This window comes from Amblyomma mixtum, chromosome 3 (genome assembly GCF_055824585.1).
Source record: "Amblyomma mixtum isolate Tamu chromosome 3, ASM5582458v1, whole genome shotgun sequence".
NCBI lineage: Eukaryota > Metazoa > Arthropoda > Arachnida > Ixodida > Ixodidae > Amblyomma > Amblyomma mixtum.
The window spans coordinates 312,646,689-312,672,259 of record NC_143014.1 but is presented as its reverse complement, the minus strand read 5'-3'; the positions used below and the strand labels follow the sequence as shown (position 1 = coordinate 312,672,259).

At 50.4% G+C, this 25,571-nt stretch overlaps 1 protein-coding gene and 1 pseudogene across 1 annotated transcript in view; one reads left to right on the top strand and one right to left on the bottom strand.

Annotated features, from left to right (window-relative positions):
• LOC149355637 (uncharacterized) overlaps nt 1-1,938 on the top strand; it is a 94,918-nt gene extending 92,980 nt beyond the window's left edge. The window contains exon 15 of the mRNA XM_089583961.1: nt 1,687-1,938. Coding sequence (XP_089440087.1) covers nt 1,687-1,872 — 186 coding nt within the window. The 3' untranslated portion in view covers nt 1,873-1,938. The remainder of the gene's footprint in view (nt 1-1,686) is intronic.
• Nucleotides 1-25,571, bottom strand: part of LOC149355633 (uncharacterized) — a 430,506-nt pseudogene that overhangs the window by 344,978 nt on the left and 59,957 nt on the right.

Genomic DNA, 25,571 nt, shown 5'->3' with positions numbered 1-25,571 from the left:
CAGTCTGATAGCCATGTAGTTCCACAGAAAGGCAGAATACACATAGGCTTTTGCGTCGAGTCATTGTTAACAGAATAGTACTTGGCAAAGGGCAACTGCATCTTTGCACTATTTCTGAAAGAAATTTCTGGTATGTGGGTTTTCATTCTGGCAGAAGGGTACTCGGAAGGTAAAATGCAGGAAATGCTAGTTGTTCCACAGTTCCCATGAAGGTCTAAGCTGCACATATGGTGTGCCGCCAGCAGAAGGTTGACTACGATGATTACATGCAGCCAGAATTCTCCAGGAACCATACATGCCGGATGTATAAAACGGGAAATGGAAAGGCGATACTACCATAATGTTCATGCCACATCTAATTAAAAACTTTGTAGCCACACTGCAGAGAAGGGTTTGGTTTTCCAGAGGACATAGCTCTGCAGGAGTGGTTACCAGAACACACTGCTTACCTCAGTTACCAAAAAGTGCCGGAGGAGACTAGGCTCAAGAAAGAGCAAGCAAGCAGAAAGTAAGGGAAAAAAAGCCTTGGTGGTCCTATCATAGTTTTGTGGCCTTAAACACTAAATGAAAAAAATTAGCTAGCAGGTACAACGTTGCTGTGGCAGTCTCTGTGCTTTGGAAGCTGGAAAGATGGGCAAAGCAGTGAATGGTCTAAAAAAGCTTCATTCACAAGGGTGCTGTGTCAGGCACCTGCAAAATTGATAGTGCTCTGGTAGTATCGTCTACAAGATTCTGTTGTCCAGCAGGTTGGGAAAACAAGGCACTGCTTGAATGAGAGGTTGTGGGAGCATAGAAAAATCTGCCACCAGCTACAAGTGTGTGAGACGTGAACATGAGATCTGTTTCAAAGGGGCTACTGTGCTAGCAAGGTCGGGTGGCCATGTGAACTGTGAGATTAAGAGAGGCTTATCACATAGTTTTGGAAAAAGATGGTATGTGCATCAGCATGCCGTCAATGGCCCGAGTAAAAAGGAGGTGGCTGTTTTTGGGCACATAATATTTCTCTACATGATAACACTTGTACTGAAGCCACAATTATAGGATTTCAATGCGACGGGCAAGTTTGGCCAGCTTGTTACGATGAATAACGTGCAGAAAAATGCTGTGAATGCGGATGTGTGCATGCATCATTTTTTTAGTTTTTTTTTGTCTTTTTTGCATTGTTGATAATGTTCCCCCCAGGTAACTGTCATTTAAGTTTACGTGAATTGTTTTTAGAAGAATATTGATCAGTCCTTAGTTTGCACTCCATGTCTTATATTTGGGCTTCCCTGGTACCTCCTGTCTAAGTTCTGTGCCACTGAGCAACTGTTTTGTTATGTAATATCAACTAGCCCAAACTCAGTCTCTGCTGATGCATTCATGTGCTTTGTCTTTTAGCACTTTTTCATTAAAACAAACGCTAGGTAATATGCTCTCCTGACCCCTCATACAAGGAAATGTAAGTAATTTATTTTTCTGGGTGAAAAGTAGGCGACGAAAGATCGGGAGTGATTGGACCAAGGCGAGATAATAGATATGCTCCAAGAATAAAACATTGTGGAACTAACTTGAACATGCGAGCGCAGAAATTGTAAGCAAATATGTTGTCTTTCATACGTTGCAAATTTTTTTATATCTCATCAGACTGAAGTTTAGCTCTGTTTATCAGCCATGTGCATGCTGTTTTTGTTTTTCTGCAACCAGGAGAAAGAGAAACTACGCGGGCAGGTTGCTGAACTGCAAGAGCGGCTGAACCGTGTCGAGGCCAGCAACCGGAATCTCACATCATATATAAACAGCCTGCGTCAAAGCTACGCTGCTGTATTCAGAGATACTCCAGAGTCATCCATTCGGCCAGAGGACGAGGATGCCTCGCTTGTAGATGACTAAGCGGAGTAAGCGTCTTTGTGATGTCGCAGTTTGTAATAATATCAAATAAAGTTTTTCCAGTGATCAGTTTGTGCACCTCAGTGGAGATTGGCATTTCTTAAGCTTATCTGGCATGTTCAGTGTGCTTAATAGAGCCTTAACATAAGCAAATACCTAATGAAAGCATTTCGCAGTGACTCACTCCAACTGTAGCACGGTATTTTTCATGCACACTTAGTGGGGTTAAAGTTTACCAGCTCTTACACTAAAGCTCCCACTTTTAGCTTACTGCAATCTGTGTTGGGCCTGTTCTTTGAGTGCACCCAATCCCAGGCCTGCTGGGATCACACTGGCACAGGTGGTACCTTTTCCCACTTTCTGGGCTACACAGCCACTTAGATCGCATTCTCTTCGGTCATCCATTGAACGCAGGAGTTTAACAACAAACTGTTTTTTGGCTGCCACCACTGTCCCTGGCAAAATAATCTCTTGCAGCTGTCTTAAAAAGTGACCGCATTTGATGGGTATGTAAAGTATCACGCCATTAACGCTGCAATGCACTTTTGCTCAGTTTCAAATGTAACCGCCAGCATTGTTGCTCACCTAATGGGTCCCTGCAATGCCCTTCATTCACAGTACTGGCGATTTTCACAAAATCGATGCCATGCTGTGGCGTCGCCGCAAACTTGTCCAAGGAGAACCGGCGCCGGGACGATGCTGTTTGCTTTGTTCCCTGAGTGGTTTGCCAGCCTGTTCAGGCATTGTTGTCTGAGTTTTGCTGTAAACATATTTCTTGGAATTGTTCTTACATGGATGTGTGCAAACTAACAATATAGAGGAACTGCTAAGTGTCATAGTGTTATTTTTCTGGTGCCAGCAATGCAGAGAGAGCATGTGCAGAGGATGCATCCAACTTGAAGTGGTACGCTTGCAGGACCATAGGAGCACAGTTCTTATTTGGCACCCAGCCTATGTACTTAGAAAGGTAAGTTGTCTGGACTAGAAGTAGTTATGTAAATATGTGGCACTGTTATGGAACATTGCTTAGCTTACATGGCTAACATGCGCACTTCAAATGTGAGGACTTTTCGTCACGACTGCCTCTGTAATTGAGGCCCTCCATAGCGATCTTGCATTTGCTGCATGCCTTCTGTACACTACTTGCGAACGAACTGAAAGCATTACGGTTCGCTTAATTCCCCTGAGAAGACTGTGTGCACAAATGAAGCTACCTCTGTTTTTGCTTTTGATCTATACCTAAGACTACAAAAAAATTTTTCCCGCTTGCTGAGTAATGCGTGAAACAGCGATGGCTTTTCGGCAAGACACTGACGGTTTGTCACTGTGTCGATCCGCTCCCCCATGGCCTCGGCTTTACTGATCGCAAGAGCGGTGTAGAGCAGCAGTGTCAAAGTAGATTTACTATCACGCTCAATATGAGATGCAATACATGAACTGTGACCGGAGGTCGGTTCTTGAAGCAGTGCGAGCCCAGGGCTGCTGGAATTGTGTTGACACAGCCGTTGATGGAAAGACCAAAGTACACTAAATATTTGTGTTTGTGCCGCCGCGGTGGCTCAGCGGTTATGGTGCTCGGCTGCTGGCCCGAAAGACGCGGGTTCGATCCCGGCCGCGGCGGCTGGAATTTCTTTGGAGGAGAAATTCTAGAGGCCCGTGTACTGTGCGATGTCAGTGCACGTTAAAGAACACCAGGTGGTCGAAATTTCCGGAGCCCTCCACTGCGGCGTCTCTCATATCCTTAGTCGCTTTGGGACGTTAAACCCCATAAACCAACCAACTAAATATTTGTGCATTTTTGGTGCTCTGTGTAAGGGCACATTATTTTTATTATAAGGCGAAATCCTGAGCTGGTTCATTCTGGATGCATTGCAAGTCACGTTGAGCATGATAGTACTATCAGGCCTGAATGAAATGCGAACACTGGAATATGCATGGCTCTTAATACAGCCCGTGCTGTCTAGCAACACCCGTGATAAGTTACTGACCTGTGCCATAGCCTTCTATATTTTCTATACTTCATCTGACAAGTCGTTTGCAGCGCTGGGAAGGCTGCGACGATCCGAACCAATCAGAATGGTGTGCGCTGCAAAATGTGTTTCTCCGTACTCCCCATCCCGCAACTAGTGGCTCCATCTCTGTAAAGGGAAGAGCACTAGTGTCCTGCTGCTTCGTAGAGGAGACTCTGCTGACTCAGCGGGTGCTGGGTTTATGAATGGTGGCAAAACACTTCACAGCAGGCCTCCACAGTGCTATTTTCGTGCAGTCTTTCGCTGCTGATTTAACCGGTGAATGAAACGCCTGTTGTACTTTCAAAACAGCATCCTGAACTACCTTTTTAATTACTGCAATAATTGTGTGACAAATAATCACAAGACTGCTCAAAGATTGAGGGACTGCTTGTTGTCATCCTTGGCCCTGATTGGATGAGAGAGCTCTACCTTTCATAGTGCTGCAAACAACTTGTGAGATGAAGTATATGCTGTCGTGCTCTCATGCAGCTGTTCAACACGTTCTCCAGACCTCACAACAGGGTAAATGGGCATTTGCATCCCAGAATGGTTCTTTCCTATGGGCGCGCGCTGGTTCACTCACATTCCAAATGCTTTGCCCCGATCTGTAGAGCAGGATGGTGATGTTAACTGCAAAAGAACAAACGGCAGACGATAACAGCGCATTTTGCTAGTGTACAGTATTGAGAAAACTAAAATTATGGAATGTGTGGGTGTAGGGAAGGAGTGCATATGGAATAACCATTTACTGTTGGTGAACACAAAAAAGAAACTCTAATAAGGGAACAAAACAATTTGAGTGTGACTTTATTAATTCAAAGTATTATCTGTGTCAAAGATGATGGTTTATGGTTTGGTTTATGGGGGTTTAATGTCCCAAAGCGACTTACGCTATGAGGGATGCCATAGTGAAGGGCTCCGGGAATTTCGACCACCGGGGCTCTTTAATGTGCACTGACATCGCACAGTACACGGGCCTCTAGAATTCCGCCTCCAACGAAAATCGACCGCCAAGGCCGGGATAGAACACACGTCTTTTCGGCAAGCAGCCAAGCGCCATATCCACTGAGCCACCGCGGGGGCTTTATATCAAAGGTGAAATGTAACACAAGCCCGAACGGGTGACCTTGGTTTAATTCCCTGTGGGCTGGACAGGGAATGGTCCATGCAGGTGTCTGTTCTGTTTCAGAGGATCTAGCTCTGCACGAGTGCAGCTTGTAACATAGATTGTGGCCATTTTAGGGGCTGACTTGCACTGGCCTCAGAAGTGAAGCAGTCAGGCGGGAAAATTCTTACCGTCCCTCTGCATCCGTCCAGTTAAGACTCATAGACGTGAATTACATTGGTCAAATAAACTTGGTCTGAAATGACTTCAGAAGGCCTGAATAAAGTATTAATTGAGAATAAATTTAAGAAATTAAGACTAACACAGCATTACAGAGGCCAACAGTAAATAATTCAACGATGGATTGTTAGACAATTGCTCTCGGAAGATCTTGGTTTCGTGTTAAATATCATTGCCATTTCGTTCTCTCGCCTGTATTGCAAAAATATATGCATTTGGGAGAGGAAAACTTTGATAAACGAAGTGGCAAAATTTTTTTGGTATCTTGAAGCAGTGAACGCAGGTGTCTCGAGCTTTCAGAAGGCTTCAGCAGCGTTTTGTACCGCTTCCATTGAGGAGCTGCTTCAGATTTCTCCTTTTCGTCAAGATGTAAGTTCAGTGTAGGTTTTTAGACAATATACAAGATATGTCATGAACAGGGAGGGCTGAATAAAAAAAGAATTTCTGATGAAAGCGTTAAAGGGTCAGTCTACTCACCAAGATGAGTGTATAAATAATGGCATATTCTGGTAGTGCTCCCGGTTTAGGCAGGAATTTATATTTTATTTCGGCGTGAAAAGTCGCGTAAAAATGCTTGGTGGCGACCCGAAACGTTCATTTTGTTGGTGCAGATGGTAGTCTTTTTTTGTAGAAGCATAAGTGAATATACTACGTACCGTTTGTATGCCCCAAAGTCAGAGAAACGTACGTTTTGTTCTAGTAAACTGTAGAAGGCGTACCGCTCGCTTTTTCTGTAAATCACATGAATATTTATAGTTATACGTACGCTAAACGCAGGCACATTCCAACATTTAGTTCAGCGTATGCTAGCAGAGACGCAAAAATAAACTCAGCCTATAGTGGCGCCATCTATTGGTCAGGACGGGAACCATTGCTGTAAACAAACCCACTCTCCATTTAAGCCTAGAAGTGGCAGAATCGTCACTAATTATTAAAACAAAGCAAAAAGCAAATTTATCACTTATATGTTCTCTTATAGGCGAGATGAGACGAAGCGAAAGACCGGCGCCCCATTTATGGCCAGTGAACGCACTGAAAAAGGCAGCAACAACGAGAATTCAGTCCAAAGCGAGAGGTCCGGCTTCGACGGGCGCCGCCATGTTCCATGAAATCCAGATGGTTGCCAGATGAGACTACCATCTCGTACAGATGTGTTCCCACATCAATAAATTCTATTTTAAAATGTTCTACCGCACTTCTTGGCACCACACCTGGCTAAACGGTAATTTGAGTATAGAGCTATCGGTTGCCACAAAGAAAATATGGCCGATAAAATTCAGTAGACTGACCCTTTAAGGTGCACGTTCCGCAGAAAATCTAGTGACGTTGTCAGCGGAAAAGCGTGTGGCCCACTTGCCACTTAGGTCACGTGATCTTGGGACATCACAACCAGCCCACTGTGGCAGGTGGCAACCTCTCCACTGGATTGTAAATAAACTGCCCACCACGGCAGGTGAATTAAGGAGAGACGCCAGTCTTGAAATGATAACAAAATGCGAAAATTTCGATTTTGCGAAAATGGCATATTCGGGGTCAATACACTCTACGTGCACTTCTCAGGCCCAGTAGTGAGGTCTGGAAGTTTGTGTGTTCTAATTGGTAGATTTCACCTTTTCATGTGCCTGAGGATACAGTATACATTTGAGGAAAGCTCATGCGGGATGTATAAGTTCCTGCCTAAGAAGTTTCAAGGTCTAAATTCGACCTTCAACTACTAAAGTATCCATATATTTCGCAGCCTACGAAGCCTGGAAATCGCGATTTCGGAGCGAAATGCGGCAGGATTTCGCGCCCGTCGCTTCCCACGACCGCGTCCCCGACGGCCGCCATCTTTGTTTGAAAGCTGGGCTGGCCCCTAGCTCACTACCTAGTATTACTCACTACTGTGAAATATTTTTGGAATGTCCGCATTGCGCTGCATTTTGAGGCCCCTGCAACGACCTCCGAATGGCTGGCGCGCGCACTTCAAATGCGATTTTCTAAGCTTCGTGTTCTTTGCCAAAGGAATGTAGAAACCACTACGCTGGTTGTACATACGAAGTGCGAGAGCATTCGTCATGATGCGACGCAACTCACTATAACACAATGACGCAACGGGGGTATCTCGTGTGAGGGAAGTCCGGCGTAAACCACAGTCTGTCGCACACGCTGCAAGACACTCTGAGCTCGTCCTGCGTGAAGTGCTTCGCAAAGTATATAGCATCGGCTCGGGCGCTATAGATGGCTGTTTTGGCACACGACAACGCCAGCTAAATGCATATTTTCGAGCCCCGCCTTGTGTTCCGCGCCGTTGTCAGGTGGCTTCCCGCATCTGTTGGAGACACCGTTACTTCTCAACCTTCGCTGCGCATCGGCGTCGGTCGACTCCAGCATCTGTTGCAGGCAGGGGCGTTGCCGGGGGGGTATTTCGGTGTCAGAACACCCTCCGAAATTTTTTGAGCGCTGCAGCCCAACCTCTCCCCTCCTTTCGGTCTTTTTTTTTTCGCCCTTGCTATTTACACACCGCATCCGTACATTATTGCATCGAAGTTATTACAGAAAAGCGAGCTTCTTCGCCATCTCAAGACCCATGACACTCCTTTTATTTGTAGGCTCAGTTCACCCAATTAAACATACCTTTTCACGTCAGCCGACTTTTTCATCCTTTGCATTGTCCTCATATCATTATATACTATCGCGCGAATAAGAAGTGCTTCTTTTTAAACGCCTCTGCGTCCGTGCGGTGCTGGTTCGCATGCATAGGGTAGAAGTTTTACGGCATTCCATCGCAGTTGCTGAATTTGTTTGAGCAGAAGCTTTTTCGTTGTTGTGTAGTATGTGAAAATATTGCAATAGCAGCGATTTTTGGTATTAGCGCTTTTTGTGAGAAAATAAATGTTCTTTATGAATCAAGTCCTCGGAGTCCTGTGTGCACTTGCATTTTTATTTTAGATATTACAGTGAACGAACTAACCATTCGGCTTTAAAAGCAGAAAAATGTCTGAGATATTGGTTGGGCCCAGGCTCTCTTCCTTTTTATTTTTTTACCGACGGCATATAACACCCCCTGAAAAATATTTCTGGCTACGCCAATGGTTGCGGGCGCTGCTTAGAATCGTTCTGCTTCTCTGCGTATTGGCGGCGCTTGGCGGCTGCGCATCGACGTTTTCTTTCAAGGAGCTCCTCTTCTGTTGGTGGGCGTCGTGCGTTGTATGACACGGCCCGTGCTTCGAGATCGCTACGGCAGCAGCGCATCGACTGGCTGCTCGCTCGGCTTGCGAGCGTCAGCATGCCAGTGATCTAACTGCTCACATGTGCGCGTGGCGCGGCGCTCTGATTGGTCTAGTCGTGGCGAGCGAAGCTTTTAGGGGATCGTCATCGTCGCAGTCTTTAGCGGCGGCCTCGAGTGGCATTGTAACCAGAGGGTTGCCGGCCACGGTGCCTACATAAACGGATACATAGACCCAATGGCGTAAATCGCGGTGGGGGGGGGGGGGGGGGAGGTGGGGAGGGCAGCATGCGAGCGCAACCCTCTGGAAAAAATTGCCTGCGGTTTAGCATTGCTAAGCACGGAATGAGCGAAAGCAGGTTTCTGCAGGTGCACGCCGACGCCACGTACATGAATGCGAGATGGAGGTGTCCACTGACCTTGGGAGCCAGTTGTGCGCCTTTCCTTTCGTCGAAACCAACGGACTCTATAACGTTGCCAACGCCAACGCCAATGAACGTCGGCGCCCACTTGTTTTGTTTGGTTTTTGAAGAAAGGAAGTGGCGCAGTAACTATCACATCTCGGTGGACACCCGAACCACTCCGTAAGGGAAGGGATAAAGGAGGGAGTGAAGAAAGAGGCAATTGAAAATTGGTTTTTCAGGAAAGGAAATAGCAGTAGCTGTCTCACATCTCGGTGGACACCTGAACTGCGCGTTAAGGGAAGGGATAAAGGAGGGAGTGAAAGCAGAAAAGAAGAAAGAGAAATGGAAAATTGGTCTTTGAGGAAAGGAAATGGCGCACTATAGCTCGCATCTTGGTGGGCACCCGAACCGCGCTGCAAGGGGAGGGATACAAGAGGGAGTGAAAGAAGAAAAAGGAAATTGAAAATTGGTTCTTGAGGAAAGGAAATGGTACAGTATCTGTCTCACACCTCGGTGGACACCTGAACTGCACCGTGATGGAAGTGATAAAGGAGGGAGTGAAAGAAGAAAAGAAGAGAGAGGAAATTGGTTTTCAGGAAAGTAAGCAGCGCAGTAATTAACTGTCTCAAATGTCTCGATGGACACCCGAACCGCTCCGCAAGGGAAGGGATAAAGGAGGGAATGAAAGAACAGAAGAAGATTGGTTTGGTTTGTGGGGGTTTAACACCCCAAAGCGACTCAGGCTATCAGGGACGCTGTAGTGAAGGGCTCCGGAAATTTCAACCACGTGGGGTTCTTTAACGTGCACTGACATCGCACAGTACATGGGCCTCTATAATTTTGCCTCCATCGAAATTCGATCTCCGCGGCCGGGATCGAACCCGCGTCTTTCGGGTCAGCAGCCGAGCGCCATAACCACTCAGCCACCACGGCGGCTCTAAAAGAAGACGGAGGAATTTGAAAATTGGTTTTTGAGGAAAGTAAATAGTGCAGTGGTGGTGGTGGTGCAGTGTCAATCTCACGTCTCGATGGACACCTGAACTGCGCCTTAAGTGAAGGGATAAAGGAGGGAATGACAGAAGATATGTCGCGTGGCTGCCACACCTTCACCGCTCCTCTACTCGAAGGTAAAATTGCGGCGCCGATGACCTTGGCTTTGACTAGGCCAGCATAGCTTTCGCTTTAAAATGTCCCGGGACTGCTCGGTTGGCATGGAATAATTCGAGCAGCACACGCAATACGAGGAAGCCGTGGGAGCGAGGAGTCCCCTTCCACAGATTATGGCTCAGCAGAATCAATGTTCAAAAACGGTGCTGTCATAATTACAATCTGCCAACAACAAAAAAAAAAACATGCCATGACTCCAGGTGGTTGTATTTAATTTAACTTCATGCCTCTGCTTTTCTAGCATTGAGTCGATTTATGATTGAGACAGGCGTTAAAGGGTAGTCCTGCGCGTTCCATGGTTGGCACCACTCAAATCCTCCCAGCTTTCTTCGGAATCTCGTTCGCTCCTGGCGAACGTTTTAACAAGGCGCGAGACAGGCGCTGATAGGTGCGACTCTCTCCTTCGCGGCATGCATAAAACTACTTCATATCAGCTGGCCATCTTTATTTTAAAAATGGAAGTGAATAAAACATTGCGCAACGTCCGCTGCCTTCACTTTCAGTTTCTTGAAACAGCCACTCCGATTAGAAGATTGCTAACGTCCCTTCAATCATCTCGGGCTTCCAAGCCACCTATAACCAAAAATAAATGAACATGGAGGCTGTGAATATATAGCGAGAAAGCGATGCAAGTTAAACGCTGTAGAAATAGCACAACCGCTGAACTGGAATGTTTAGTCGGCGCAGCGCAGGTTTTTATTCGAGGAAAGCTACAGTATAAATTCATATTCGGTGCTCGATGAGTACACGGACCGGTATCTATAGACAGGGCCCGGCCTTACTCACCGCCACTTCGGTCCGGACCCGACCTAGGCCCGCTATCAATTTCTAATCACCGGCCCAACCAGATGCTCATTCGGTCGGACCCGTGCAGGCCTGTTTGTTTTTTTATGACTAAACTTCGTTGTTGCAAAACAACGACAAGAAGCTGTAAAAACATTTGTGCAGCAGTTGATAAAGTTGCAAGGAGCGCAACTGCGGGTTCGTACCAGCGACGAGTGCTATATTCAAGCTGGCCACAACAAAAAATAATCGGGTTATAGAAAGAGCAGCGCATGCCATCCTTGTCAATGGATCGTGAGGCAGCACTTCAGGCGAACAAATTCTAAAAACAATGCCGTTTGCGCAAGCGTCACCTGTCCCCTCCATAAGCGCACTATAGGATGCTTAGCGTACTATGAGCGCATTGTGCATACAAAATTACTTGCATATCAATGAGTACTCAGAGAACTTTAAACAGACCATAAGAGAAAGAAAATAATAAATACGTGTGATACAGTTCCACCTCAGCGCTGTTCATATTAAAAAAGTTACAAGAACCTACCTCTGATGGAACGCAGGCTATATTTTTCTACCTGAACGTTGCTGATACATAATGCATTTAAAGCCCGCCGCATAGTACAACACATCTGGTGTTCGAGTTAAATTCTACAACTTAGTACAAACCAAAATTCTTGCCGTCGAAAAAGGTTAGTGGGAACATTGGTCGTTAAATCTGCTAACTGCAAAAGCACATTCTGATATAAGGACTCTTTTATAGTTGGCACCTAAACAGTAGTCATGTAAGTTGTGTACTGGTACAGTGTTAAAATATTTGAATACTCTGGAATTAAGGGCTTAAAAACTCATATTTTCAATACAACGAATCGCATTTTTTGAAGTATAAATTGTTCGCATTTTCTGTGTAAAATTCCCCATACCAAAAGGTAGTAATTAAGTTGAGAAAGAAACAGGGCGTTATATATCATAAGCTTTGTGAAAACAGAAAGAAGAGATCGAGATTTGGTGAGCATTCCGGTGCTTTTTGAGAGCTGTGTTTGAACATACTCAAAGCGGGCATCCGATGACATGTTTGCTTTGAAGAAAACACCTGTAGAGTTTTAAGAAATAATTCATAGTGTGCTGTCATCGCACGATGTTGTGAGTGGAACAGGACGGCTTTTGTTTTTGCAGGATTATTGAGCAGCGAGTTCAATTCACTCCATTTATTTAATTCCGCCAGGGCGTCATCAACTGTGCGTAGGAGTGACTGCATATTGCTGCCCTGAAAGAACAGGGCAGTATCACCAGCGTAGATAACGTAGTTGGGTCATTAATACACAAAATAAAAAGTAGTGGCCCGATAGAATGCTTCTCTGGGGAACACCTGTAGGAACGTCTTCAAAGTAGGCTGTAGTGCTTTCTATGCCGACGCATTGAACGCGGTACTAAAGATAAGACTGGAGAAGATGTCCAGTACGGCTTTAGTTTTTCAAGGAGGGTTTGGTGAATGAGGCGATCAAAGGCCTTTGAAAAGTCAACGTAAATTCCTATGCACGACTGTTCTAGGTCAAAAGCTTTCAGCAAAATTTCTTTCTGCGTCTGCAATACAGTTTCCGTGGATCTACCGTACAGAAAACCATGCTGTGACGGGCTCAAAAGGTTATTTCATCACAAAAAATTTAGAATCACTTATAAATAATTTTTTTCCAGACTCGGAAAAGATTAGCTTGTGTTTAACTATTGCTGAACCTGGTTAGAGAGCGAAAGCTGTGGCGTATCGGGCAACTATACGCGGCTTAGCGTCTGTAACGCTGAGTGCGTTCCGGACACTGGGTGGGCAGCGCGCCCAACCTGCCACCCTGGCAGGTGGCAGTTAATGATTTATCGTGGGAGTTTGCTCATCTAATGAAGGCTACGGCCTATATTGCTGCAGTGCCGCGTGTCTGCCACAACGTTGTCAGCGCTGATGCATGCAGCCCACATCTCTCTCTCACCACCCCACGCACCTCAAGGCGCAATTCAGGCGAACACTGACCCAGAGTCAGCGCACTTCCTTTCCTTCAAATCATCGGAGTATAAAACGTCAACGCCAACGCTAGTGAACACAATGAGCGCCGACTGCCTAAGGCTTCAGTGCCGCGTTTCTGCCACAACGTTGTCACTGTCAACGCATGCAGCTGACATCTTTCACTACCGCCAGGTAGTTAAGCACGACTCGGATGTCCACTGTCCCAGGGGGCCAGTTTTTTTCCCTTGCTTTGATTTCGAAGCTCCCGCTCTTCATCGGTTTCGTAGCTTCGTAGCTTAAAGCGCGACTAAGGTATCCACTCTCCCAGGGGGCCAGTTATGCATCTTTCCTTTCCTTTGCTTTATCTGAAGGTCAAATGAAGGTGACACCTCCAGACACGGTGACCTTGGCTTTACCTAGCGTAGTGAAGCTTTCGCTTGAAAAAAAAAAGCCAGAATAGATATTGGCCTGTAATTACATAAATCCATTCTATCTCTCTGTTAAACAAAAGTATAATTACGGAAATTTGCACCAGCTTGAAAAGAAGTGGCTATTATTCATCTCTTTTCGTGCTCTTAGTTGTGAGAGTCCTGGTTGATGTTGATGGGGTCGTTCGGTACACTGGAACTGTTGGCTTTTTTAGCTTGAGCTTGTAACGAACCATTGGTTGCCTGTGCATCGTCTAGAATTTTCTGCTGCTTGCAACTGCCCTTCTGCTGTGCTGAAGTGTCCGTGAGAGCACAGATACTATCACGACACTCCTCCGCTACTCCGATTTCGGGTGTCCTCCTTGCTCGTAGGAGGGGGCGACTTGGTACCAGCAGACTATCCCCCGGCTTCATGCAAATGACGGTGCCATATGACGGGCGGCGAGAAGAGATCCGCTGGAGGCTTTGTCTTGGAGCCTTTATCAGCAGGCTCTGCAGGCTGGACAAGCTCGTAACCTTCAGCATCAGCCAATCTCTTGGCCCGTTTCTTCGAAGCCTTTCAGGCGGCGGTGGCTTTGCATCTCCGACCGGAGACTTCATCCCTTTACGAGTCTTGCTCTTGGCGGAGCCATGGCTGCGGGCTGCCGTGGACGTAGGCTCTAGCTCCTGCTCTGCTTCGATGTCCAGCGCTGTGCTCCAAGAGAGTGGACGGCTGCGGCGCCTTTTATGCGAAGCATACAAGCCGCACAACCGAGCTCTTCCTTGCTGCGCCGCGCGCGGCCGCGTAGCTACCACTTGACCTACATCGGCGCACCACGTGATATGACGTCACAACAGCTGTGAAAGCTGGGGCTCAACTCGTGCGCTCGCTTGCGGACGCGCAGCCTCCGCCGGCGGTATGCTTCGCATCCTAGGCTTAACCATAAGCTAAGCCAGGTCATTTTTTTTGGGCTGCGTAGCCTGGTAGGGTTTGCCTGAGTGGCGTCGATTTCTCGTATGAGAACTTGTCTCTGCGTCACCTCCAGTACCACCATCTTCAGCAATCCTTCCAAGAGCACGGCAGGCGCTAGCTCTTCAGGGAGCCCAGCGTCGATAACCCCCTAGCCTGGACGGTGGTGTTGCAGTGCGTCTTTCAGGGCCCTGCTGCCTGTGAGGTGTCAGGCGAGAATTGCGTCGGGCCGACATGGCAGCAGCTTCTTCGAAGCACCTGTGGCAGGGGCACGCCTAGTTCTGCCATCTGCCTTCTTGCTGGGTACTTTGACTTTGCCAGAGCCTGACTTTGGAAAGCGTTCCTGGACGTCCGCAGGAGAGGAACGCTACTGCAACCTGTGGGCAATTCCTCTGCGCGGGGACGCACAGGCAGTCACTCGAGGCAGGACTTCGTACAAACGGTTTATTCTCACATGGCAGGGGGGCCGGTCGTCGTCGTGGCAGCTGGGTCAGGTGGTCCTTTTGGCAGGGCTGGTCCAGGAGCAAGAGACCGCGAGCCTCTCCGGTCTCGCCTTATAAAGGCTTTCTCCTCGCCTCTCTCCCCCCGCCCCACCACTCGGGAAGAAGGGTTCCAGACTACCCGCGGTGAGCGGCGCGGGATTTGACTTGCCCGCGAGCAGACCCTACATCTCCCCCCCCTCAAACGTCCGTCCCGGGGTCCGCCAGTAGGCGTTCGACGACCTCCGGGTCCGGGTCCATAGAGTCGTCGCAGGGGGGAGGGGTGCTCGCCGGGGGGCCGCTCACCGCTGGCTGGACGGGCTCCTCACGAGCCGCCTGGGGGAGCGAGGCGCCTGGCTCCGCTGGGGGCACTGCCGGCAGCGCCCTCCAAAGCTCCTCGGCCGCCGGGGACAGCAGGTCTGGGCGGCTGGACTGGAGGATTGCTAAGGGCCGCCTCCTCCGGGCTGCCCCTCTGCAGTGGCGCAGCGGGGGAAGGCGCTGCAGCCGCCAAGCGCTTTTCCGCCGCGAAGGGGCTGCGCCTGGTCCCGCCACCTGGACCGCGCGCAGTAAGAGATGGCCGCTCCGTTGGCGACCGTGGTCCAGGTGGCCACGTGCCGCAGGACCCTGGGCCGCTTGGGTTGCGGCTGCTCGGCGGCCGAAGCGCCAGCTGGGTGCTGAGGGGGGCCCTGCGCCTGGTCGTCACTGGCCCTCTTGCGTTGGCCTGCACCACTGGGAGGTGCTCTCCAGTGGTTAGGCATGTGGTTTGGCGGGCGGTGGGGGCCACCGCGGCCGTGGAACCTGCGCCACTCGCGCGGCTCCTGCCGCCAGCCGGGTGGCGCGCCTTGATGGCGGCCACCGTTCGACGGTGGTCTGCCTTGCCTTCTGGAGTCCGAGCCACGGGCGTCGGTCCGCTGGAGCTTCCTAGAAGACATACTGAGAGGGCGAGAGCACTGCGAGTGATAATTGATCGAGAGACACGGGTGCTACCTGGTCCTCAGGTTGTAGCGTGGGTTGCGAACCGCACCGCTACCTGCTCGTCCTCCCGGGGGTGAGATCGCCGCATCGCGCTGATTTTCCACCGCTTCGCAGCCATCGTCCTTGCGAAGGTGGAAAGCCTTCAAATCAGCGACATGCACCGGACCGGCGGTTTCGCCGTTTGTCAACAACCGCAACTGGTAGGTGAGCGGCGTAGTCCGTGCCGTAACTTCGTACGGCCCAGCCCACTTGTGCGCTAGCGACGCGGCGAAACCGCGCGCTGCGTTACTAAGTGGGTGCGTTCTCTTGAGTACTAAGTCGCCCGTGTTGAAAACGACGTGACGGCGACCTTTGTTGTACTGATCCGCCTGCTCCATGCGCGCCACATCGAGGTTTTCGCGGGCTGCTCGCTGCGCTGCCTCCAGGCGCTCCCGGAGCCTTGCCGCGTACTGCGAAAGCGGAGGGGGCGCAGGCCCCGCCGCGTCGAGTAGGGCATTCTCTAGCGGAAAAGCGATCTCTCTCCCAAAATTCAAGTAAGCGGGTGTAATACCCACTGACCTGTTCACGGTTGTCCTTGTAGCGAACGCCAGTTCGGACAGCCGCGCGTCCCAATCTCTGTGCTGCTCGGTCGTCGCGACCAGCATGCTCTTCAGATTTCGATTCACCCGCTCGGTTATGTTGCTCTGAGCGTGGTAGGGACTCGTTCTCCTGTGGCGGATTTGAAGCGCCCGACAGGAGTCTACAAAGACTTTGCTTGTGAAATACGAAGCATTGTCTGTAATCAGGTCGGAAGGGAAACCGAAACGAGTGAAAGTCTCCAACAGTTTTTCCCAAATTCGTTCCGACACAAGCTTCCTAAGGGGGAAAACCTCAACCCACTTGGAATAGTGGTCCGTTATTACCAGGATGAATTGGTTTCCGCGTGCGGACCGAGGGAGGGGTCCCATGATATCGCACGCGACCACTTGCCACGGGTAGTTGCTAACTACCGCCTTCATCATGCCAGCGGGCTTGCCCGCCCGAGGCTTGGCTACCTGGCATACCGGGCAGGTACGGGCGTATCCCAGCACATCCTTTCTCATGCCTGGCCAGGTCGCGACACGGCATAACTTGTCGTAAGTCTTACTGCCGCTGCCATGGCCTGCCAGCGCTGAGTCATGGAAGTACTGCAGGAACCGTTTCCGCAACCTTCTCGGGACCACGACTCGGAAAGGGGATGCTATCGCCGCTTCCTCGTCAAGTTGGGGGATGTAGCGGAGCAGCAAGCCATCATCGCCCAGCAGATACGCGTCGTACTTGCCCTCAGCGTTCCCGGTGCAAGCTGCGCTGCTCGCAAGCTCTTTCAGCACCCGCTGGCAAAGACCGTCTGCTTTCTGGGCCTCGATCAGCTCTTCTCTACTGACCGCTACTCCCCAAGACAGATTTCTTTCTGCCTCGCTCCTAGGCAGGCGAGCGGTCGCCGCCACGAGCTGCTGTGTTTCCCTTCCGTCACAGCACCGTGCGGGACCTTTGTCCGTCTCCTCTCTCTCCAAACAGGGCGCGACACTCCCGTCCGCCCTCTCTTCCTCTCCAACAGCGGTGACGCCGCTTTTTACAAAGCTGGGCTGCGCCTCTGAAGCGCTTCCGCCAGCATTCCATGGTGCGCGCGATAAAGCATCGGCCACCTTGTTCAAGCTGCCCCGGCGGTACTCGATGGCGTACGCGTAACGTTGCAACGTCAGCGCCCATCTCGCGAGTCTGCCTGCGGGGTTCTTGAGCCTCTTTAACCAAGACAATGCCTGATGATCTGTCTGCACGGTGAAGACCGCTCCGTCTAGGTACATGTCGAACTTGGACAATGCGAACATGATCGCCAGGCATTCTTTTTCGGTCACGGAGTAATTCCGCTCCGCCGATGTGAGCGTGCGACTAGCGAACGCGACAGGGCGCAGTTTGCCCTCGTGTTCCTGTAACAAAACAGCTCCAACACCGTAGTCACTAGCGTCTGTCTGCAAGACAAACTGCTTGTTCAGGTCGGGGAGGCGCAGACTAGCGGTATTCGCTATCGCGCGAGCCAAGGCAACAAATGCGTCACTCTGTTCCTTGCCCCAGACCCACTTCGAGCCTTTACGCAACAGCAGGTTCAGCGGCCTTGCAAGCTCCGAACAGCGCGGGATGAATTGCCTGTAGAACGCAACCATCCCCAAAAACCTCTGCAAGCTTTTCACATCCATGGGGCAGGGGTAGTTCAGAATTGCCTGCAGTTTGTCATCATTCGGTCTCAGTGTGCCATCATCCACGACAAAGCCCAAGAGGTTCACTCTCTTCGATGCCAACTGCACTTTCTTTGGATTTATGGTTAGACCGGCACGTCTCATTCTATCGAGAACGGAATTCAGGTGAATGAGGTGCTCCTCGAACGACTGTGAGAATATCACAACGTCGTCGAGGTACGCCATGGCGTAGTTGAACCTTGCATCGCCCAGCACGATGTCCATCAGTCGCATGAACGTGCTCGGGGCGTTAGACAAACCAAACGGGAGTCGAGTAAATTCGAAGAGCCCGCGGTGGCAGGTGAATGCGGTTTTCTCAATGTCACCTTCGGCCACCTCAATCTGCAGGTACCCTCTGCTTGCATCTAGGACTGTGAAGAACCTCGCGTTCCCTAACGCGTACATCACAGCCTCGATCGACTGAAAAGGGTACGCAACCGTAGGCGTCAGTGAGTTGAGCTTACGATAATCAACACACAGCCTGACCGATCCATCTTTCTTCGGCGCTAGAACCACTGGGGACGCCCAGGGACTTTGTGAGGGTCTCACCGCACCGGTGTCAATCATCTCGTCTAGGGCACAGTCGAGAAGCTGCCTCTTATGCGCACTTAACGGCCTCGGGTTACACCTGAAAGGGCGCGTACCACCCGTCTGAATCTCGTGCTGAAGCAGGTCGGTTCTGCCCGGTTTCTCCGTGAAGCGATCCGAAAACGGGAGTAAAGTTTCCGCGAGCCTTCGGCGCTGACTACTGGGTCCCGAGAAAGACGCAATAATCGCTTCTAACGGGCCACCGTCTCTCAGCGTCTCGAGGGAGCTCACCTGCCTTTCTGTCGCACAGGTGTGGACAACCACCTTTTGTGCAGGACAGCCGGGCAAGGATGCGCTTTCGAAGGGAATGAGGGGGGCGAGCTGGCTGTAACGATAGCCATTCTCCCCCATGTCGAGCACAATGCCTTCGCTCGAGAGAAAATCCCTTCCCAGAATTACTGGTATCGACAAGCCAGGCAGATAGACGAAGCGATGTCTCCGCTTTCTGCCGTCAAAACGCATCGTAAGACGCACTGCTCCCTTTGCCTTTGCCGCCCCAGCTGCTAAGCTTAACGGGGTTTCGGCCGGTCTGACACGGATGTTACCTATCCGGCAGGCCTCGTACACCTCGTCACCGACCAGTGACAGCGTTGAGCCCGTGTCTACGAGTGCAGAGTAGCATCGACCCGCTAACTGCACTAGCATAAAAGGGCTTGAGCGCGGAACGACTCCCTGAGTTCTACAGGCGAGCGGGACAAAGGCCTCCCCGTCGCCGGCGCGGGAGTTCTTTTCCTGACTAGCGCCTTGACAACCATGAAATTCTCCCGCTGACGGTGAAAGGCCGCTGCCACCAGACATCACCGCCAGCGCCTGGCGTTTCCCTGCATACGCCTAGCTTGGCATTCGCGTGCCACGTGGCCGGGCTGGTTGCAATTCCAGCAACGCAGGTCGTTCACCCGCCGCGTGGACGGAGGACCCCTCGTTCCACGAAGCGGTTGGGGACGGCTCTCCCCTTTCTCCGCGCATTCCTGACGCTCGCTCCGCGCGTGGCCTGTGAGACCAGCACGACGCCGCTGCTCGAATGCGTACGGGTCAAGCGCGCGAGGGACAACATGGGGTTCCGCCTGATTTTCCACGGCCATTACCTCGGCGCGCCGAGCCCTCATCGTGCATTCTCGGCCTCCATCCCATGCGCATCCCGGTTCTAGCGATTCGGCCGGCCTGGGGGGCGGCCGGTAGCGCAGTTCGGCGAGTAAATCCGCCTGCACGGTCTTGGCCTCCTGCGATAGGGCCTCGAGGTTTGTAAAACTGCGGCCCCGCAGATACGGCTTGAAGCGTGGATGGCACTGCCTGATCACACGCGCAACCTGATCTCGGTCGGTTGCCGTCGGGTCTGCCCTCTTGTACAGCTCTTGCATTGCGCGTACGTACTCGAGGAGGCTTTCCTCTGGGTGTTGGGTGCGCAACGCGAGCTCATCCAGCATCCAGCGCTCATAATCAGGCGGCAAGAACTCGGCGCGGAAACGGTCTTTGAAGTCCGCCAGCGACTGGAAAGTCGGCTGGCAGCGCCTCCATCGCACCGCGCTCTCGACGAGTGCTACAGGCAGGACCTGCCCTAGCATTACGTCATCTGGGGCGCCCAGAGCCGTCTGGTAGTCCTCGAGTTGTTGCAAAAACTCGTGGACTGATTTCGCGTCCGTGTACCCGGAAAAGGAGGGGACCTCCATATTTATCCGCGGGCGCGATGCTGTCGCCGATGCTACCGATGCTGCGGCCTGGTTGGCGCCAGCCACCGAGCCGAGCTGACGGGCTAATGCGGCAAACATCTCAGTCACCTGCCCCATTACGGCCGCCGCGTCGGCCGTCTCACTACCGGCTGCCCCGCCATCCAAAGCCGTGGCTGAAACATCCTTTCTGGGAGGCATAGTTCGCGCTAACTGTCCGGCCGCACCGGCTAACTGCTCATGGCAACAATAACATTCACATACACAACAATCTATCTACAAACACGCGGAAATACACAACACAAAACGCCCGAAAACTACATAAATAACACAAAACCCCTAACAAATTTACAACACTACACAAGTCGCTACCCCGCGAACATTCCGCCTGACCCGCTCCTTAACCCTATCGGTCCGGCGTGGCCCTGAACAAAGAGGGCCTGCCACGAGTCTGGCTGCACGTCCCGAAATCGGCAGAGAAATCGTCCACAAGGTGTTAATTAAAGCCGCACGTTGGGCGCCATTATTTGTGGGCAATTCCTCTGCGCGGGGACGCACAGGCAGTCACTCGAGGCAGGACTTCGTACAAACGGTTTATTCTCACATGGCAGGGGGGCCGGTCGTCGTCGTGGCAGCTGGGTCAGGTGGTCCTTTTGGCAGGGCTGGTCCAGGAGCAAGAGACCGCGAGCCTCTCCGGTCTCGCCTTATAAAGGCTTTCTCCTCGCCTCTCTCCCCCCGCCCCACCACTCGGGAAGAAGGGTTCCAGACTACCCGCGGTGAGCGGCGCGGGATTTGACTTGCCCGCGAGCAGACCCTACAAACCTTGTGATCCTAGAGATTGGTTCTTGGAGGGGGGGACGGACGAACTTCCGTATACAAAAAAAAAGAGAAAAAATAGAAAACCATTTTTATTCGCATTTTATTTCTACAATTTTTGTGCGCTTTGTTAAATATGTATGGCGAGCGATATAGATGTCATACCATAACTCATGCTTTGAATGTTAACGGCTACGTGAGCAATATTCATTTCGATACCAGGGAAAAACAGGTCATCGGCTGAGATATTCCGCCACGGCGTATCCAGGAAGGTCAAAGTACCTGCCCGGGCATTTCACGAGCGACGTTAGTGGCCTTCATTGCTCACTTCGGGGAAGGGGCTTTGTTCCGCCCTCGGTCCCCTCCGACAAGGCGGCTTGTCGGCGCTCCTTGCCAAGTCAACAAAAGGGATGATCCCCTCGCTGGTGTCGCTGTCTCCCTTGGCGGGATAACGACATGCCGCCCCGACGAGATTGCTGGCCACCGCAACCGCAGGTGAATGCAACCGCCGCCGCCACCGTCGCCGCGCCGGCGCCGATGCAAGATAACGGTGGGGTCACGGCAGGACCACGATACCTCGACAACCACTGTAAATTGTGCTCGTATAACTACCAACTTGTAGAACGTAGAGCTGTGTGAACGGTGAACGTACGAAATAGGAGACTACTTGACGCATCACAGACGAAAAAGCTTACTAGTTCTACGTAAAAAATAACATCTCGCCCTTTGAGATGTTATGCTCGAATGAGGCTCGGAAATGCGTCTTGTTTAGAAGCATGTTTGTTTCTACCTAATGCATTTACATAATATTCGCACAAAGACAACAAAGCAGACTAATACGTTTTTTAATAAAAGGGCAGCATGATGTGCTCACTTTGGTTTCTCGAGTTTACCGTCACTAGTCTATAACTGAGTGAGATAATTTGTCTCCATTGGCAAGTGCCACTGACTCTACCAGGAGAGTCTTATATGTTGGATAATAAGCTCGTTGAAAGTCACTGTCTTGTGGATGTGTGTGCGTAGCACGTCGATATGTTGCATGGTTTTTGGTCGTAAAAGGCGCAATATAAAACGGCCACGAGAAAAGTGGACAGGTCGACGCGCTATTGACAACTGTCCACGTTTCTCGTGCCCGTTTTATGTTGCGCGTTCTTGCGGCCAAAAACCATGCACCTACTAGCTCAGCAGCAAGTTCTAATTGAGAATGTTGCATGGCGTTCTCTGTCTCATAGTGATTGTGGTTGATTGCTTGACTAAGTAGCTGAGTAATGTTTGATACTCCTTACGTTAATCAACCGTCAAAACATGAACACCTGTCCCGTCGAACCATTTATTTTCCTTGCGATCAGTTCACAACATTTCAAAAACTCTTTTCGTGTCACCTATTCAGAATATGCAAAGTGGGCCACAATGCCCAACTGCCGACACATTTTTCTGCGCGAAAAATATTCGGTTATATTCCGTAGATGTCCATCCCGAAGGAATAGGTACATTATATAGACATAGAATTGACAGTCAGGTCATTAAGAAACATCGGCAGAATAATAAATGTTTTGGTAGGTAAATTGCCATTGTCATCTGGATCTAAAATGGCTGTCTGGGATGCCTGGTGCTGGGTGTACCTGCGATCTTGCTGGCTGCCCATTCGCTTCTGGCCTCCTCTTAGTGCGGCTTTGTGCTGACACTGGTTCCTCGCTGGCAGCCCTTGTCTTGACCGCTGGTGATGCCTTGCTTGTGGGGCTTCATTTCAACTCCCTGCTGTGCACAGTCTTGGTCAGAGTAGCTGGCGACCTGTGAGATGCTGGCACAGAACCACTTTTCCTACGTGATGCTCGTGGTGTCACTGTTGCCAAACTGTGTTCCTCCTCATTTGCAGCAGTCTTCCGCCTTTGCCTCAGGTTGTAGGGAGAGGACACAACTTTATGCCACCAGAGTGTTTCACCTGAACGCTTAAGTATCTTTACAGCTTTTTCCGCGCCGCTTTCATCATGCTCAGCTTCAAGTGAAGGGCGTTTTGGAGCTGACTGTTCTGAGCATGCCGTTGGCAGAGATGGCTTCGCAGGCATCTCTTGCATCCTTCCGGCATCAGCCGGCGATGGGGAGCGATCCAAAGAGGTGATCTGAATCACAGGAAGAGAAACACCGGCAGGAACTGGTGGTTTCTTTTCTGCCGCGACGAGCACTCCTCCCCCAGCTTCAAGAAGAGGACTGTCCACAATTGGAGCAAAGCGAAAAGACTCGTTGACTGGTACAGCTTTTTCTTCGAAATGTGTTTCTTTTGCCGATGTCATCAGCGCACCTTCTGGATGGAGACCGTCAGATCTTGGGGACAGATCTTCCTCTTCCACAGGGCAGATAGCATCGTTGGGAAGAGACCGCTCAACCTGCAGGGGCTCTACATCGGCTGCTGGCGTCATCAACCCTGCTGAGGGCTCACACGCCACTTCGAGTGGTTCCACTGACGGCGACGGCTGCATGTCACTGAGCACGGCCAGTGGTGCCTCATTCTCCCTGGTGCTCGTGGCAGAGCTCCTCGACCAGCTGACCTCTGGCCTTTCCATGCGAGTGGTCTTCAATCCCAAGAGCGCTTCTGAGGCGGTGTCTGACAAATCAACATCGTCTTCCTCCTCTTCTTCCCTTTCCCTTTCTGAGGCTTCAGGAACACTGATGATGTTATTGTAGTTGTTGTAGCCTACGACAGAATGGCACATACCCACTCTGGGGGATCGGCCAAGAATCGGGTGGTGAATGTTGGTATTCACCTGTACGTAGTAAAGGCAAAAGGAAAGCACACGGGTCTGCGTGCTGCTCAATAACAGGTTCGTTTTCTTCATCGGGAGTGTGTTGTTCGCCACTGACTGCTAGTGCTGGGATGTGTAGGGAGACTTGACGCCTGAGAACAGGCTCCGCTTGGGGGGTCTTCTACTAGGTAGGTACCGTCATTGTCGCAGAGAGGAGTGGGCTCTTCCACTTAAGCAGTCATCCGAAACTGATCAGTGCTGACTTGTACATTGCCTACATGTGCCGTGCCGAAGTGTGCAGTGCAGAAGTTTGCAGTACCGACGTGTGGAGGGCCGACGTGTTAAGTGCTAACGTGTGGAGTGTCGACATGTGGAGTGCCGAACTGTGCAGTGCCAAACTGGTCGCAGCAGTACCCCAGCTGGGTACTGCCTTCTTCCTAGCTGCCGTCACCACAGGGCTTCTGCACAAAATCTGCCACATGTGGCGGGCAATGTGCTCGACTCATGCTTTAAGGAACCATGCCCTCATAGCTGTCCATAGGTGGCATTCAGCAGCCGTTGCAGAGCTTGTGAGCATGTGTATTCGGCACTTACACAGAAAGAAATCAGTTTAGGTGTTAACATATCACGTCATGCTCAATCTTGACTACACTCATTTCATAGAGTCCCTGAGAATGGCAGTCCCTAATTTGCCCCCCTAAGTGCAATTTTTCCTTTGCGATTGTGAGCGAGAGCGCATGATAGTTAGTGAGCCTCAGCAAGGGCGTAGCCAGGGCGGAGGGGGGTAGGGATTATGGGGCTTCAGCTGCCTCCCCCCACCCCCTAAATATTTTCAAACTGTAGCGCGCCGCTGACCAAAACAACCCCCAGCGCCGGAAGTCATTCTGGATTTTGTCAACTATAATGTCTGCTTCAAACTACGAAAACAAAAAAACATTTTGGCGCGAACATTGCTAACTCGGCTTGGATTTCGTGGCAACGCGCATGCACCTGCAGTCACGTAACGCAAGCATCAATTAGCTTCATGATCAAAATTATCATGCGAATACAAAAATGCTGAGGACATCAATAACCGATTTTGATTGACCTTTCTTATTAAAAGCCGGCGTTTCCCAAGATACACACTCGTATATTGGTCGTGTCCCATTTTATGTTTTCTGTAATAGCTATGCCTGGGGATTCACCCGTAACAGAGTAAACAAACTGGTCCCATATGGAGTAATTTGAATCAAAGGGTTTTTATTTGTTGTTGTTATAAAAACAGGTTCAGTAAAGTCAATCTTCATACCGCTCTCCTCACGCCAGTCCGCAATTTAAGAAAGGTTTTCAATGGACAAAAGTTTTGAAGCAGTGTTTATGACACTGTGCAAAGCACGGTCGTCGGCAAACAGTTTCACTATTATGTAGTCATCGATGTCGTTGGCAATGCTATTCATATAAATAAAAAAAACAGCGAACTGATTGAATGGAAGACTCAGTAAAAAGCTGGTTCAAGAAACAGAGGAAACGCCGAGGAAGCAGAAATGCAAAATCCATGTTGATGAGAGTGGAGCGAACGAGTTGTCGCCAGTCACTGCTCGCGCTGTCATCTCCCTCATTGTACCGTCCTTCGTGGTTGCTGCAAGTGCTTGGTGTTCACCGTGGTATTCACAAATGAATCTTGCGCACCACTCAGCTACTCAGCACTGGCGGCGCCTTTCCCACGTGTACTGTCAATCCCGTTGTTTCAGAGCCTTGTAAGTAACTGCAGTTAGCAGGCGTGTACGTGTTTCAAACGCATAGGCGTTCGCAGTTATAGCCTGTGACACTGCTAGACTATCGTTTCAAGATCATGTAAAATGCAGTGTAGTAGGCGTTACCGAAAAAAAGTAACTAAATACGTTACTAGTTACACTAAAAAAGAA